The 17875-nt window shown below is 39.4% G+C and overlaps 1 protein-coding gene across 3 annotated transcripts in view; it reads left to right on the forward strand.

Annotated features, from left to right (window-relative positions):
* Window positions 1-9845: 9845 nt before the first annotated feature.
* The window catches only part of PLD5 (phospholipase D family member 5), a 176173-nt gene continuing 168143 nt past the window's right edge, over window positions 9846-17875 (forward strand). Inside the window, exons 1-2 of one of the 3 annotated variants that reach the window (XM_064708840.1) lie at window positions 9846-9863; window positions 11910-12095. In XM_064708840.1, coding sequence (XP_064564910.1) covers window positions 11910-12095 — 186 coding nt within the window. In that variant the 5' untranslated portion in view covers window positions 9846-9863. Of the gene's footprint in view, window positions 9864-11263; window positions 11406-11909; window positions 12096-17875 lie in introns of those variants that run through there. The other 2 variants (XM_064708839.1, XM_064708844.1) reach the window with 2 other exon arrangements.

Genomic DNA, 17875 nt, shown 5'->3' on the forward strand with positions numbered 1-17875 from the left:
TTACTCATAAGGAGTATGTCAGTTGGTTAGTGTTTAGGGTTCAAAGAGCAATTTTTACCTTTTTTATTATGCTTTCTTGTCTCCATTTTGAACTGCTTTACAGCTTGTATTACAAGAAGAAGTTATTTAGGTTTACTACTTTACTAGATTTGGAAGACATATTTATTATTATTAATAACCTAATATTAAAAAAATATTCAGTAAAGAATTGTGCAAAATGGATTGCCTTAACATTCGTAAATATTAGTTTCCTTCCGTACATTACTAGTAGAGAAAATTAAATATAGAACTTTTACAGAATTTAGTTCTTCCTTTTGAAATGATAGTGCTAAAGTTTATTAGAAGAGTGTTGAAGGATATTTCAAAATCAATATCAATATTTCAATATCACTACTTGTAAGTAGTGATATTCTCATTTTGAATTGCGAATTCCTCACAGTGGACTGAAAAAGTTTAATTACAGTTTGAATAAAGAAACTCTGCTTAGGGAGATCATTATATCACAGGCACTAATGCTAAACTGTTAGCTAAATGCTATACTCTTTTCTCCAGCCTCTCTGTTCAATCCTCAGTCCATTTTTCTCGTAATCCAGCTAGGAGGTTCTATAATGTTGCTCAATTCTCTTCAGGCTAGGCCATGCTCTTTGTTTGCCATGCTCAGACTGGGCCCCTCTTGTCATTAACAGACTTGATAATGACTTGAGGCTCACTTCAGTCAAGACACACCCTCAAGGCAGGCAGCAAAGGAGGAAGTGCTGATCTTCTCTCTCTGGTGACCAGTATTAGGACATAAAGAGATAGAATGAAGCTGCATCAGGGTAAATTCTGACTGGGCATTAGGAAAATGTCTCACCCTCCCTGTGAGAGGGTGAATCACCAGGCTTCCCAGGGAAGCAGTGACAGCACGAAGCCTGCCAGAGTTCAAGGTGCAGCTGGATGACATTTAGCCATACTGTTCACTTTTAGGTAGTCCTGCAAGGAGCAGGGATTTGGACTTGATGAGCCTCATAGTCCCTTCCAACTCAAGATATTCTAACATTCTATATAATACTGAGATTAGTTTATTGATTTTGACATGGTGCTAGCCAGTGAGTACCACATTTGCCTAAAGTTAGAGTTATAGGAAAAGCTCTTGAAGTTGCCATGGAACCAACAGAAGGAACTTATGTTTGATCAATACTTTGATGGATGTAGCATTTATGGGATAGCCTCAAAACAGTATGTACTGAATTACAGAAAGATAAACCTGAGTCTTCTCTAAAAGCAAATTCTTGTCTCTTCTGGTGAAAACCCCCCGACTGCCTCCACTCCTAGAAAGACAGTCCTAATTAACTCCTACTTTGTAATTCCCATTATCAGAAATAATATTCGATTTCTAAACATTCTTTCCTTTTTGAATGGACTCTTCTGTCTTTTATGCCTTGATGTTAAGACACAGGTTCAAGAAGAGAGAATCTTTTCTAGTTCTGGTTCCCAACCCCCCAGAGGAAATAGACAGAAGAAGCCTGTGAAAACTCTGTTTGGTATGTGACATTTATGTGTTTTTAACCTATATAGTTCCTTAGAATTTCATGTGAGCTCTAAGAAGTACATAATGAGCAAACTGTGTGAATTAGAAGTGCAAAACGGTCAGTTATGGATGGATTTTTACAAGAAAGGAGGAAGCACATTCCTGGTACAAAATCAATCCCTTGTAAATTCTACTTCTCTACCAAAGCATGGAGCATATTAAAGCTCTTAAAAGAAGATCCCTAAAGTGGCCTTACTTTGATTTCTTATAACGTTTCAAGAATTTGAATCTGTAAATTCTAGAACACCTGATAAATTTGGTTGATGGGTTTAAGCATTTATGTAACTGCTTCAGGTTTTTCAGCTTCTAACTTTCATTACATAAGAGTAATTAAATACTTTATAGAAGGGAAGTCGAGTACTGCAAATTAACTGGAAAACAAACAGCAATAACCCAGTATACCTACTAAATACTAAGATACCTTGCACTGCATCCATCTTTTCTACCTTTTCCTCAGGACTGTCACAATTGCAAATGTTTTCTGCATGAAAAAAATCTTAGTGACGCATCTAGGGATTATCTGAATCCTTCTTGTGCAGAATAAAAAGGGATCATATGCACCACAACAATTTTCAGAAAAGGGTAATACATACTTCAACATTCAATAGCTTGAACATTTGCAGTAATTTCCAGGCTTTATAGATGATCAAAATTCGACTTTGAAAAAGTTCTAATTATTTTCAATTTTCAGTCCCCTAAAAAAATCTGGATTTTTTCCTTTCTAGAGTAGAGTGCACAAACTGTGATGACTGCAGCCCCTCCTTTGCCAGTTTTCCAACTTCACAGGGGTTTTAATATTTCATTTCAAGAAGATTTGGTTTAAGCTATTGAGAGTGTTTATGAGGAAAATGAACTCTTACCCTAGAATACATTTCCTGTTGATTTTATTAGAATGAAACACATTTTGTACCAGAAGTCAGCAAAGTTCAGCAGGAGCGCATCTCATATATCTTACATTGTGGCTGTGACAGGTTGGAGCTATGGCAATTCTGCCCGGCTCTGCATACAAGGGCCTAACCATATGATACAATGGAGGAAGCACTGCTTGCAGAGATAATATTCATGCTCCCTCATTCAGCTTTTGTCTTCCAGTATAACCTCACTCCAAGTGAGGGTACAGCCAAGTGAGGATGAGCTAAGACTGTTTCTTTGAAGCTGTGGCTCTAAAGGCAAACATATCATGTCTATTTATGCTAATCTGATCCCAGAGTTCATATAAGGGAAGACTATCCTATATGCCAAGGATCTCAGACAGCTTCGGTCCTTTCTGAACCACAGTCATCGATGATTCAGCAAAGTGTTGGTCACTTTGGTCACATTAATACAACTGCACAATCACTGCATATTCAGATGGGTAAAATTACCTATGAACCAACAGATTTTCTGGGCAGCTCCAGCATGTCCCCTTTTGAATATGTTAAATGTAGTAGAAATATATGTATGAGGAAGAAAAATAGTTTTAGGGCAGAGAAAAAGGCTACATCATTCATCCTTCCTCATTTTTCTGAAATGTGACACACTATACACATATTTGTTTCAATCTTCAAACCAACTACTGCTTATTGAGGTGAATAGTTTTTAGAGACAGTGTATTGTCAACTTTGACTCATGTACCCCATATAATCAGGAAACAAAACTAAGCCAGATGAGAACTACACCAATGAAAAACCTAACCTTGACTGTTAGTATTTGCATTTGTTGCCTCCTTTGAACTAGTTTATCTTGGTAGGAAACTCTTCTAGCCCTCTAGCTGTAAATCTTTTTGTGCTAGGAATCTGCTTCATTTTTGTTGTCTAGGTAGATGCACTTAAAAAATTTATTTTTGCCTTGTATTGTTACAATCCACAAACTAGTACATATTGCTTTCTTTTTATCACCATCTTATTACATGTGGGTTTTTTCCTGTTAGCATTTGGCACTGATAGTTATTAATTTCCACCTCCTTCAAACAACAGTTGACATATTCTGCATTTTTGTTTTTCTGTACCCTAATTCTCCTTCACTCTGTGTTACTTTGTGAAATAGCATCAGGGCTGTAAAGTAATCAGGAGTTTGTAATGCAGCTGTCAACATCACATAATGAATTTGCCAAGTCCTGTTGAGGTTGTACCTCTGTGACAACACATCTATGATATTTTCAGCACCCTTGCTGATACTTATGCTACTAAAGCCCTAGCAGAGAAACATAGTGAAATCCTTTACTGCATAACCACTGGGCTGAAATTTTGTCTGTAGTGTGCAATCACTAGCACAAAACCATGGTGCTTTATCTGGCTAAAGAGTGGAATGAATTACACAGATCTTATCTCAATCTTAGGTCTTTTACAGGCTACTTAATAACTTTTGGCATGTCTTCTTTGTATCTCAAATTTTATCTGCTAAAATGGAATAACTGCTTCCTTTCTTTCTCTGATCTCTGACTTGTTTATTCAGATAGAAAGCTCAAAAGGCAGAGACTATCACTTATATCTATGCAAAACCTTGTACAAAGAATCCCAAGATCTCTGTCACAGCAAATGTGAATGAGACAGTGTCTGTAAGTTTTTAAATTATACCTGAGCCATAATGTATGCTCGGCACCGATTAGCAATAACCTTTAGAAAACTTGTCCTGAAATGTTCATCGTGTAGGTAATCTTCTGGGCCAGTCAAGCTTTATACAAAATACACTTATTTGCAAGGACACGATTGTCTGTAACTCAAACTACTCTAAATCCAGGCTGTCATGGTCTATTCTTCTTCTCTCCTGCATCAGCCATGTGAGAACATTGTCCTCCAACTCTGCTCTTCTCTGTGTAGCTGGTCTGATTTAAACACAATGACCCCAAATGTTGTTAGATCAGCTGGGCCATGATACAAAGATAAGTTTGTAGTTAAAGAATATGTGTCATATTGCCTCGTGGGTCTTATTTTATCTTATTTTAGGGGCTGTAACACCAATAAATATCTTTCTGGTCACACAAGGAAGTCTGATATCTGATGTAACACAACATAACTCTTATGGGGAAGAAATGTCTTTTGTGACATAACTTTCTGCTTTCTCTCAGTGAAAAATATTTCAGCAAATAATGACCCTTTCACCTGTATTTCACTAGAAGCCACCATCCAAATGCTTATAAACCCTTCAGTGAAAAATGTTTTAAATCAACTGTATCTACAGGAGACAGGATGGCACAAATATAGATGAATCATTTTTTCCTCTAAGTTTTACTGCACTTAGAAAACATGTTGTGTTAAAGCTTCTAATAGTTTGCAGTTTGACATTATTTAGAAAGTCCTGAGCTAATTTCCAAAAGGCAGTTATAATTTAGGTAATTTTCCTAAGTTCAGAGTAATATCTTCAAAAATTAGGCAGCATATATTGAAAATTAATTTTCTGTGTTTAAAAAGTTTTGGATTATTTGAAAGTATACTCTTTTGTACGGTAGAAAAATATTTTTAAGTAAAAAATGTCTTATACGTAAGATTTCTTTGGATAATTTCTTTTTTAATACTTCTTGTGCTGAAAATTTTACTAAGTACAAAAATACACTACAGAGATACTCTGCTATTAAAAAAAAAGAAAAAAGTTTTTGTGCTATTTTGTTCATTTCGAAAGACACTTCTTTCTTCGCACCATATTAATCTTTGTGAGAATATACTTATGGGAGGTTTCAGAGTGCTGATTTAGAGACTGTTATTTCCTTACATTGCCCTACCAATCCATCCTCAAAACAATATTCACTAATGTTTCCTTCTCTTTGTCTTACTTCCCCCACCCCCGAATTGAATTGACTTTCTCTGCATTCTTTTTGTTTGTTTGTTTCTGTAGTAGCATACAGGCATTGGAACATACTGCTCAGGGAAGTGGCAAAATCACCATACCTGGAAGTATTCAATAGGTATGTGGATGTGACACTTGGGGATATAGTTAATTGGTGAACAAAGTGTCAAAGGTTTGATTGAATTATCTTAGAGATCTTTTCAAACCTTAATGATTCTATGATTCATGAAATGTTGTTCAATTTTTTCTCTCTTGTTCCTCTCTACACCTCAAATTCTGCAGATGTAGAGAATTTTTCCCTTGTTATCAACCAACATTTATGTATGTGTTGAAAACAGAAATGAAAAAGCATTCCTCTACCCCTGAACAACTGTAAAAAACATGTTCCTTACCGTGTTTTTTGTCTGCTGACTGCCACTTCTCTGGAACAATTTTAACAACTCACTGCAGAGCAAGACCCCTCGAGAGCTCTGATCTTGTCAGAAGTCTGCTTATTGAACTTAGCTGCAACAACCAGATAAATTCAGCATGAAAAATTCAAGCTGAGATAGATGTGAACCTCCCCAAGAAACAGACAAAAAAACAAGCCAGGACCCTTCACACAAATGTAAAGGGTCCCATTCTCACAGTAAGTGGACACCTATTACTTACTGCAGATTTATTTTAAATAAATGTAGGCCAAGTTTTGCCCCTTGGTTACAGGTTCATTATACAACTATTTTTGTTTCATGACTCCGGTGGGGACATAGAGGTGGAATAGAGGACAGAATTTGGCCCAATTAGTATGTGCCACTAATTAATATTATTTTAAGGTGCAAGATGAAATCTTGTCTGGCCAAGATTATTGAGGTTCAGAACTGAAAATGTTCTTTGGCTGTGTATGGATGGGTGTGGGGGAAGGGATGAAGGAGAGTGGAAAGAGCAAAGGCAGAATTTGGTTTGAGATGGAAGATATCATATAATATCTCACAATCCCTAGTGAAAGTGAGAGCGTCCCAGTCCCTGCTGGTATCCATGCAGCCCATGACACATCCAAGGGGCCAGTTTAGCACCCTCTTACGTCACATGGAGGTGAAAAGGAGGCCATAGGAGAAACATTCTAGGCCTGGACTTCTAGGTGAAGTGGTATTTTGATGATACTTACAGAATAACATTTTGTTTCAAATGGAAGATGGATTAATTGATGTCGCAGGTATTTTTTATTTGGTTTCTGAAGGAAACAAAGTTTATGTAATTATACTATTTTTCTGTCGATCCCAGTCTGTTCTGGAACATGCCTTATTTCAGCCAAATCTGACAGACAAGAGATATCGCAAGACTAATGATGTTGCTAACACATGGTTGTTCTGTGTTAGGGTATGTTATGTGTTTGTTTATTTGTGTTTGTGGAGGTTTTGTTGTGTTTGTTTGGGTTTTTGGATTTTTTTTGTTTGTTGCTGGTTTTTGTTTATTTTGAATCAGAGATCATGAAAAGAAGAAAAAAATTGAAAGGTTAAAATTCTATGCAAGAGACACAGAAAAGTTTGGTTAATAGTTGAATTCAGAAAGGGAGGGCTAAAGCAGGGAACATTATGAGTATTAGATGATGTTTCCATGTTATTTCTGAGTTAGGTGTCAGATGTGTTCATAAGCTGAAACCTGAAGCATCTCCAACTCCAAAATTTCCCTTTAACTTTAGATTTGACCCTCCCATTTCATACTTGTGACTGCAATTCTTGCCCAAAATTTGAAGATAAAGGTATAAAGGTTTCATATTGTGCTGCATAGGATTTGACAAAGCAACAATGCACAAATACTTTACAAATCTCCATGTAGCAGTTTAGCTTTTTCTTACTTTTTTCCTACTGCACATCTAATGACTTTTACTATTCTGACCTTGTGCTTGACAATGCAGGACATTGTACTCTAGGGAAAAAAAGATCTCTTTTTTCTTTCTTATTTTTTTTCCCTCTCTGGTCCTTCTCTATTGAAAATCCATGTTTTAAGGATCAGCAGCTGCTTCCAGGATGTAGTAGCAGATAGGCTTGGCGACATGGCCAGCATATCAGCATAGAGGAAACAGCCTGCTGCAATGGGTTTTTTCTTTGTGGGCTGATAGAATTAGGGGGGCTAGGAAGGAGCTGGTGTTTTGGTAATTCTAAAAATTGTTTGAAAGATGATTAATTTAATTTGGAACAAGCCAGTGTTATTGGGAGGTTAAAAAGATCTGCCCATTTGAGTGTTTTTGTCAATTCCTAGATGAGAAAGCAAGTTGAGCTGAGCTGGGTAAGCAGGTGACAGTTCCCTTCCCAGCTGGCTGCCAGGCCCAGCACTGCTGCTGGAGCTGGTGTCACTCACAGCCCTCTGACTGGACAGCAGCTGAAGCCTGCAAGGCAATTGCTGCCTGCTGTTCTGGTCAGGTGTAGTACATTCTAAAAAGTGGGTCAGTGCTTGTATGCAGCCCAGCTCTGCATTAGAAATTAGTATTTTGTAAGGAGGCTTTAAATCTATTACAGGAGCATACATGCAAGGATTGCTATGCAGCCAAAATAAAGTTTTATTATAGGAGTTTTTATAGTTTTAGGTATATGCCATTTGCCGATAAAAGGTCTAAGGTTCTTCTAGATATGTTGAATTGCTGGAACCCCTTCATTAAAAGAAATGTGTTTAGAAAGCTGGAGCACAGGGAAGAGGTCCTTTAAAACTTATCTAGATAAGATTTTTGGGAGAAATAGAAGCTGTCTTTTTAAAAAAGTAAATCTGTTGAAGCCCTACCTACATGTTTCCACTTATATCCTAATTTTCTTTGTATTGGCCTGAGTTAACTCTGCCCCCTACAGCATTCATCCTGTTGGTATAGAAAATGGAAAATTCTGTAGATTGCTTTAAAGGAGTTCCTCTGAGTCTTGATAAGATGGACAGCGAATTGAAGAAAATTGTAGCCTGAACCATGGTAAGGGAAAATCATATAATGATATGCATGACTTGCATCTATTGCTAATTATATAAGTGTGATGTTTGTAATTTCAGTCATCCTTGCTGCTGTAGTCATCTGCGCATGGAAGCAAAGGGCCCTGACAGGAGCAGGTGTTTGAGTAATTCTGAAAATTGAATGGAAGAGAAAGACAGCAGTTTAATCCAGCTCATAATCCAGCCAATTGGAATTGCTTATCTACTACAGAACTGATTGAATTTTAATGAGTTGAATTATCTTTGAATTAAGTTGGTTGATATGGTTGTGGTTGTTCGAACAAAACTGGGGGGGTTTGCATAGATCTAACCTGGAAATAAACTGGAACCCAAAATCTGGAAAATAGCTCTTTACTCTTTTCAAATTAGATTAATAACCATGTATTCACTAGGAACTGACATTGTATTCTTAGCTTGTTACTTTGCCTGAGTAAAATTTTTAGGAAAACACAAAGATTTATAGTCATTAGATCACATTTTCCCACTAGATATCTTTTCTGCTTGGGGTCAGCAAGCAAGATAAGCTTAGCAAGTATAGCTCATTTGCATGATTTTAACAGACTTTTTTCCAGGCTTCTTTTTTTGCCTTATCTCTCTCATTCCTAGTGAGAGTAGGACTGGGATAATAATAATGTTGGCAGTAGTAGTAGTAGTAGAAAGCAGCACACCTACATGTCAAAGAGGGTGTTTGGAAAGAGGCGCAAACTCTCTCTTTATAGCCTAGAGACTAAAAGCAACTTTAGGACTCCATTATCTGCCTGTCCTGGATAGGCAGAAAGAAGTTCCTCTGGCAGATGATAACGAAATGTAGCTAGGGAAGGTAGGATAAATGAGCCCTACCAAATAGCTAACATATGTTTTAAAAAAATCTTAATCCAGTACGGATGGGGGAATGAGACAGCCTTGTACTCAAGTTCAGTGGCATATTGATTCTGTTACTGTATTAAGGGATGGGGAGCAAAGCAGGTGGCAACTGCAGTGACACTAATAACTTTTCTTTATTAATATTTGCAAGCAGAAAAACCAAGGAAGATCAGAAGGATAAAGAAAAGGTTGAAGTGCTTCATGTACTGCTAGAGATACAATGTGAAAATTCATATGCAAAAGCAGCATAAAGCAGGCTCTCCTGATTTATAGCACATGCAGTTTTTCTAAGAACGCCATATATATGGATGTATATGTACACCTGTTGGGATATTATATATTTGAAGAAACATAGAGACTCTTTTGTTTTCTCTTCTTTTCCTTTCTTCTGACTGAATGTTTGTATTTATTCCAGTCCTTTGGGAGTAGGTCCCTCTATGAGCATATAGAATTCCTAAATGGGCATCTGCAACTAAAGTTCAGTTCAGCACATCTCTAATCAAGTTATTCTGTGTGAGCTTAAAAGTGCTGCAGCTGGGATGTGCCATAGATTAAATCTCAGTGCCTTCCAGTGTGTCCTGCATGCAGCAGGATCACATAGGTCTCATTCTTGATCCAGGTGTTTTGAGGCTGTATTGACAATTCTGGAAATATCTACATTTCCTAACTGAAGAAACTAGAAATTTATTAGAAAGAAAACTGCAAGTCCTTTATACTGGTGAGTTAAAAGTATATAATATTGACAGTTCTGGTTGTTGGTATTTTGTTACACTCTTTTTTGTAGTAGTATTTAGGTAAGGATTTTGAAATTGTCCTTCTAGGTTTAGAAGAAGATACTGTAATTTCTGCTACTGTTCAGTTTATTCTTCCAGCATTTCACAGAGATACTAGTATTATCTATTAATAATAATCCTCAATAATGAGTTGTGATGTGAGTTTTGCCTTTATCTTTGGAATTTAGACAGGAAAAAATTAATTATCTGTCTGGTTTCTGACCCATCTTTTGCAGTAATACACCTTAAGTCCAATCACAAGGATATTTTAAATTTGCCTTTTGATCAGATGGAAGCAAAGCTCACTGTAGATCAAGTGATTAGCAGAGGGCACTTCTGTAATTTTCTCAGAAATTTGTCTAGTTGAACTTCTTTACCATTTAAAGGCTATTTTCAGTTAACTGCATTCAAGTGTAGACCTCTAGTTCAGCATCCCTTTATCAGAATAGCGACATCAGTGTAGTTCTGTAGCAGGGGAAAAAAATCTGCAGATGCTGATGTATCAATTGTACATACTCACAGAGACACCTATTTCCAAAGGACTGGAATACATGCAAACACTCGTCTGATGACAAATATTGACTAGGAAACTAAAATGTTGTTCTGAGCTCCAGTAAATATTTCTTGATGCACAGTGTGAGAAAGTTTTCTTGTCTATGCCTAATATAGCTTTACAGAGTGTGTGGGCAATTAGCGAGGTGGCTTTTCATAGTGTGAAAAAGGAAAGTCCTTTTTTCTGCTGAAACACGTTTGAGCTAAATAGCAACACACATCAACTTCTACTAAAAGAGGTGGCAGCGGACTATAGAAACCACCCTAGAAGGTCTTTTTATTTTATGAGAGAAATCCTAGATACCAGGGATCGACGAATGTGGGCACCCCAGCGACCCTGTCCATCGGGACCACAGAAGAGATTCGATTTCTGAGCTCCGGTGCTGGCTGAGCCGCTGCGGCGGCGGGAGCTTCCCGGCGGGACTCGGACCTGGACCGGAGCCGAGCCGGGGCTTTCGCCGGCTGGTCAGGCGAGGTGCGCTCCTGGCTGCCCCGGCGAAAGGGCCGCCAGCTAGGTCTGCTGACGCCCGAGAGAAGCGGGAGCCCGTGCCCAGGGAGGGAGGGGACGCGGTGACGGCGAGGTGCTGCGGAGAGGCCGGCGCGGTGGCCCCGGCGGCCGCAGCCCCGCAGCCCCCGGCGGACGCGGCGGGGCCGGGCGGGGCGGGGGGCACAGCCCAGCCCGGGATGGGCCGGGCAGGGCAGCGGGCGGCGGCGCCGGGAGCCTCCGCCGTGGGCAGATCGGACAAAGGCTTCCAGGAGAGGGAGTGGCAAGCGGCCGCCCAGCCCTCGGCGGGCTGCGGGCGGGTCGGTGCCGCCGGGACGAGCGGGGAGCGGACGAGACAACTTCCCCAGGGGCACGGGGGGCCCCAGGAGGGCGGCGGCGGCTCCTGTCAAAAGGAAGGGGCTCTCCCGTGCCGCTGGCTGCTCCCCCGAAGGTGGCTGCGGGGAGGGGAGGCGGGGGAGGAGCCGGGCTCATCCCCGGGCGGGCGGCGGCCCCTCCACTGCGCCAACCTGCAGGCGGGCTGGAGGCGGCAGCCCCGCCCGGCCTCGGCTGCCGGGGCCGCGCCGCCCCTCGCCTCCGTCCCGGGCAGAGCCGCAGGCAGCCGCTTCCCGCTGCGTCGGTCCTGGACTGCAGCTTCCTGGCGGCCGGGGCAACAAGCAGCGGCATCTTGGAGCGTCTTCTTTCCCGAGTGCCCCTTCATCTCTCCCAGCCCGCTCCTCCCTCGTACCTGCAGCCTTTCTTTCTCCCTCCACTCCTACCTTATTTCTGCTTCTCTCCCCCTTTTCTTACCATTTTGTGGTTTTAAGGGTTTTTTTGATTTCCTTCTCTTTCTTCTTCCCCCATCCTGTTCCATTTTGGACCATCTTCGTTTAGTACCTCTTAATTTCTTGATTTCTTCTGATTTTTTTTCCTTTGGACTTTGCCTTGTCATGTCAAGATGGAAGTCAGGCATGACTGGCTCTCCTCATCCCCCCATGAGGGCTTCGAGCAGATGAGGCTGAAGAGCAGACCCAGGGAGCCTTCCCCAAGCCTCACCAGAGTAGGTGCGAACTTCTACAGCACTGTCAAGCAGCAGGACTACAGTGCCAGTGTCTGGCTGAGGAGGAAAGACAAACTGGAGCACGTAAGCCAGCTTCTTTTTCCCCCCCACTTTTTTTTTTCTTTAATTTCTGGACCTCTGTCTAGGTACTCTGTTAGGCTGTCTGCCAGCTGGGACTCCAGAAGAAAAGTGTTGCTCCAGTAGTTGGGCATGGCGTTTCCCAAATGATAGAGAAAGGAGCTATTTAGAGGTCCCATAGTGGTCAGATCTGAGGTAAATGGGATGCCAGTACTATTTCAAACTACATGCAAATCCCCTTCTAACTGGAAATATTTTTTAATGTTCTTGGCTGATGCCTTCTTCTACTTCAGCAAATTCAGCACTGATGTGGGAGGAGAAAGATTGGGATGGTGCAGATGGAGGTTAGAACATTTATCTCATGGTGATTATAATGTAGTTCTAGAATAGCTTAAAAATAGCTGCTGGTTGGTTTTTTATTTGTTTTGTTTTTAATTTTAGATGTAATTTTCATTCTCCCCCTCCCCCATCTTTTTCTTCTCCATGCATGGGACTTTGAACATACTCTACCTATGGGGGGTAGAGATTTCCTTCAAGACTTTTCTTGCTGCAGCAGTAGTACATGACTTAACTGTGTTTGAAGCCACAATAGGACTGAGACTGTGGATAGCTCTAGTGAATATTTTATGAGAATTTAAGGTGCTTCAAAGTGTTCCTGTCTCAGATGATGTTTGAAAGCAATCTTCATGTTACTTGTAACAGAAAGGAAATGGATTGAGATGACCTGCATGCTATGTAAGTTTCCTGAATAACTTATTAGGTGAAACCCATTGTTAGAGTGTACTGTACAATCAAGGCAGGAAAGTAGCTGCATTTACAGGGATGCAAAAGAATGTGGATGGGCTTGCATAATGCAACAGTCTGCTATTCTTTACATTAGTGAGTAATTTGCAATCACAGTCACATTGACTTCAAGAGGCACAGGAAAATATTTCTTCTGGTACAGCCACCTCAAGTCTCTTTGAATAGAAATGGTCTGATAAGAAGGATAAATTGTCTTTATTACATGAAAATCCTAGATGGCACAGTAGAGTCCTTTGAAGAGGAAACCTGAAAGAAGGTCCTTTACCAAGCAGTTCATGGACTGTAACCCCCCCTTCCCCCTAACCTGCAGAGAGTATTTTATCTCTCTTAGTGAAATCTTAAACTTGAGTTGTTTATACTTCTGGGGAAATGACAAGAACTGATGATCTTTTGGAAAGATCACATTTCAAATGTTGAAGAAGGTATTGAATTCCATCTGCCTTTTAACACAATTTTGTGATTCTTCACACTGACAACAAAGCTTCAGTAGTAAGCTTGTAAGTGTTCTCCCACTGTCAATCAAGAATAAAGGTCAGTGCCTTATCTCAGTACAGCTAAAACATTGATAGCACAGAAATCTGAGCTGTGTCTTTTGTAACAGATTTTGCTACATGTTGATATCTGTGATCAAATTAATAATTATTAATTGCAGGGGGGATTAATCTGTCAACAGTTTGGTAGCTGAATGGTCAGATACCTGTATATTAAACCTTATCACAATATTATCAGGAAGAAAGAAAATAGACATTAACTTGTTTAAAGATTGAAAGTGCAAACCCTTTATTTCATGTGTGATTTTGTTGCTGTTTTTTTTTTCCTTTGGTTGTTGTTATTCCTGTTGTTAAGTCAGTATTTTGTCACAATAGTTGTTTTCAATATCCCTGCAGCATTTGTGTGAAAAGCTCTCTGTAATGCATGTTCTTCTGGGAGTTTCCCTCTCATTTGATGCAGTTATTTTTACTCCCACAGCCTATTTGAACAATGCAAGGAGAAAAAAATTGGAGCATTGATATCCCTTCCTTGCCATAAAATATTTATTTAATTTACATTTATTGTGACTACCCCAAAGGACACTGATATGCCAACAGCAGATACATTAAAATACTTTTTTTATGGTTTAAGGCAACTGCATTACTTATGAGTGTTGTAACAGACAGGCTATTGCATAAATAGAAATAAAATGTCTGTTTATTTATAAATTCTATTTTGCTTATACAGTTTTAGAGCAAGTTTGTTATTTTTTGTTTTCAGATTAATTTTTGAGGGTTTGGAGTGTTCTCTTGCTGGAGAAGTTATTTCCTACACTCCACTCTTCCACTCCAAGAGACAAACCAATTTCTTTGAGATGCATCATTTTGAATGGGATAGTCATTGACATATGATCGCTTATGGCCAATAATGAAGATATTCATATCCTCCATCCACCTCACAAAGTTTGCACAACATTTCATTACAGCTCCCTCTGAGATAATCATGTTACTTGAAAGCTGCAAAGAAAATGAAAATCCAAGGAGTGAGCATTCATGGAGGCACTGAATTTAAGTGTATAATCCTAGGCTTGATGCTGCACAATGACAGGTTAGCCAGAAGAGGGGTGTATAGTGAGTCAAGGTATACATGAACACATTTTGAAGTCTCACATGTACTCTTTCAGCATTGTGGAGGACACTGAGTTTTGTTTCATTGAAATGATTTCTTAAATTGATTTCAGTTGTAAAAGGGATGAAACTGGGCCAGCATATTTTGTTCCTTACTCACAGTAAGACCATGTAGGCCACAGTATGTATTTTATACTGACTTTTCGTTGAAGTGAATAGCCTAACTTAATCACATGCAATCCTTACTAATGCACATACAGTTTGATGGGTTAAAAAACATATTCTGAAGCCAATTTGTATCAAATTGTTTATGTAAAAAGATTCTCAAATATAGAAACAGTTTGTTTCTAGATCTCAAAACTGTAGCAAAGTTGTGGGTTTTGCTCTTGTGGTTTTTGGTTTGTTTTAGGCATTTTTGTATACAGATGTCAATTTGAGGACTGTGGTAAGGAGGTTCAAGAGTGTGGTAAAGAGGTTCAAAATTCAAGTACTTTACCTCTTCTGAAAGCACAGAACAAGTTCAGATGCACAAATATGATCAGGCTTCTTTAAAAGTGATCAATATTTAATTATTGACTGACCATAGAGGAAGTAAAAATCTGTAACATCCTGCTGGTGTCTTGCTAATTAATTGTTCTTCGAATGGATCTTAATGTAGTGTGGCTTATTGGCTAGCTGGTTTTGTAGAGCTTTCTTTATCCCAGTACCAGCAACACCGATTGTACTATAAAATATTTGAACATAACCCACCTCTGTTCTTTTGTGAACTCAGATGCTGTATTTAAGATTAAATGAATTTGCTGTAACATGTTTGAAGGCCCAATGAGGAGTTTTTGCTGAAGTGAGGCCTCAGGGTACATGCATGCTCTACCCAGTGTGCTGAAGAGGCATACTGTTAATGGAGGAATTTGAAAGAGATGTGAGGAACTCCAACACTGTAGATGTGACTGCAGTCATGTTGCAAACATTTGCCTGAAATCCCTGCAAAGCTGAAATTTTTCAGATTCTATGTATTTGCTTCAGCTAGTTCCTTGTGCCTCTTCGTGAAATTGTTTGCCTGGTATTGGAAGTGTTGGAGAGAAAACGGATGAATGAAATATTCTTAAATTCTTCTTTGCATAGTGGTTTTCAAATTTTTTTTTCTTTCTCTTTGTCTGGTGTTGCCTTATTTAATTAAATGTGAATTCATTAAGAGAAAAAGAAGGAGGTAGGGATTGGTGAAAAGTAGCTAATGTGGTAAACTTTAGCTGTTAGGAGTTACTGGGTCTGGTTTAATTTGCAGCAGCTCTCCATCATGTCTCTGCGTCCCACAGTAATGATGGTTATTGAATAGCTGCTTTCCTGGTACCTCAGCAAAGAATTCTAGAGAACTTAATTTTAAATAATAACAGCTTCAAAACTGAACAGATTTCTTTCTAAGCTACAAGATATAAGCTTCAAGCATATATTTGTTTTTGAAAAATATAGGTATTCTTTCTCAAGGATGTAGTGGTAGTCTTTCTCTAATAACATCTAAATTTAATTATTTGCTTAATTATTAAAAGATTTAAAAAATTCTCTTTTAAGAAACTGGTTCAAAACTAACTTTTGGGGAGACCTGTCATCAGGACAGTGTTAATTCCTGGCAATCCTCAGTCTGTTATTTTTGAAGAATCATAATTAGGCGAAGTTATTGACAATTATTGCATCCTTTTTTGGGTTTTTTTTTGCTGAAGATTTGATCAGCAGCAAGGGCAATGCTGGAGATTTTCTGATTCTAAGTGCTGTTATTTGACCAGTTGATGTTGTTGCTCAGCACACTGCTGTGCCTTGGCAGCATTGCTACCCAGGGAGAAGAGTGGCCATGAGGTACAGGGATGGCAATGTCACTTGGCAGCAGAGGCAGATATCTAATATGCAACTGTTAGGCTTAAGACTGTTTACAAAAGTGCCTGACAAGCGTGACCAGAATATTTCTCAGAGCTGCATGAGCAGATCATAAATAAAATACAGCTTTAAGTCACCTGTCATAATACCTTTCTAAAAGTTGAAATTCCAAATCCCATTTTGCCAGTTCGTTTTATTATTCAAAAATTAGTAAGTCTGTTAGGCAGCTTTTGTTTTTCTCTTCTTTTTTTATGATATTGGAAATTTTTAACAAAATCATTGTTGGACAGTTTCCAAGTGCACTTCTACTCTTGCATTAAAATTAACAGTAATGTTAAAAGTCATAAGACAGATTTGTAATCTCCAGAAGGATGACAGGAAGACACCATGTGCATGGCTATAGCCTGCAACACCTAAACAAAGAAGGTGGACATAATTTGATGTAAAGCACATAGTAGGAGTAGAACCCAGTGAAGCCAAATCAGTTGCTGGACAGTGGCAATGGCTTCAGTTTAAGGAAGAATAAGGCAAGGATGTAAATCAGAAATCAAAAAACATTCCCATATTCCCAAAACAGCCCTAGTCTTGAAATAAATGCAAACAAATATCTTCTTCTGTGAGTTCACAGAATCACAGACTATCCTGATTTGGAAGAGATTCACAGGAATCATCTACAGGTCCAACTTCTGGCCCAGCATAGGACACCCTAAGGAACACACCAAGTATCTGAGAGTGTTGTCAAAACACTTCTTGAACTCTGTCAGGCTGATGCTGTGACCACTTCCCTTCCAGCCCAACCACCCTCTAGGTGAAGAGCCTTTATCTAATATCCAACCTAAACCTCCCCTGACACAATTTCAGGCCATTCCTTCAGGTCCTGTCCCTTGTCACCAGAGAAAAGAGCTTGCTCCTCTACTTTCTCTCATGAGGAAGTTGTAGATGGCTTTGGGGTCTCCCCTCAATCTTCTCCAGGCTGAATAATCCAAGTGACCTCAGCCACTTTTTTTTATGGCTTCTCCTCCAGGCCATCCACCCCTGCCTTCCCTGACCAGCGATGCTGTGTTTGCTGCACAGTTGTCAGAGTCTTCTGTACTAGGCAGGTATAAATAATTTGTCATCTGCAATAATGTTAGATACCAAAGTGAATGGCTTGTGCCATCTAGGAAGGTGCATAGATGGGGAAAATTCAGAGGGTTCTAGAGAATTAGTTTCCTATATTTCAACCTTTTTGATGGTGTAGTTGCAGATTATAATTCCAAATATCTGTCTGGTCCTGGAGATGGATCTCTACATTTAGGTTTCATCATTAAAACCGAAGGAACAAACTCAATTAAGTTAGAGGGATTTGGGCTTTTTCTCAACAGGAGACTGGTATGTGGATTGCCTGCCTGGAGCAGTGGTACTTAGCATGAGTTGTGATTCTTGCTGAAGTAGTAGCATGCAGTTTGCTTCACTGCTGACAGACTGTGTGTGGAGGGGAATTTTTATGTCGAAATGCCGATTTCCTTGCAGGTGTCT

This window comes from Zonotrichia leucophrys, chromosome 3 (genome assembly GCF_028769735.1).
Source record: "Zonotrichia leucophrys gambelii isolate GWCS_2022_RI chromosome 3, RI_Zleu_2.0, whole genome shotgun sequence".
Lineage (NCBI taxonomy): Eukaryota > Metazoa > Chordata > Aves > Passeriformes > Passerellidae > Zonotrichia > Zonotrichia leucophrys.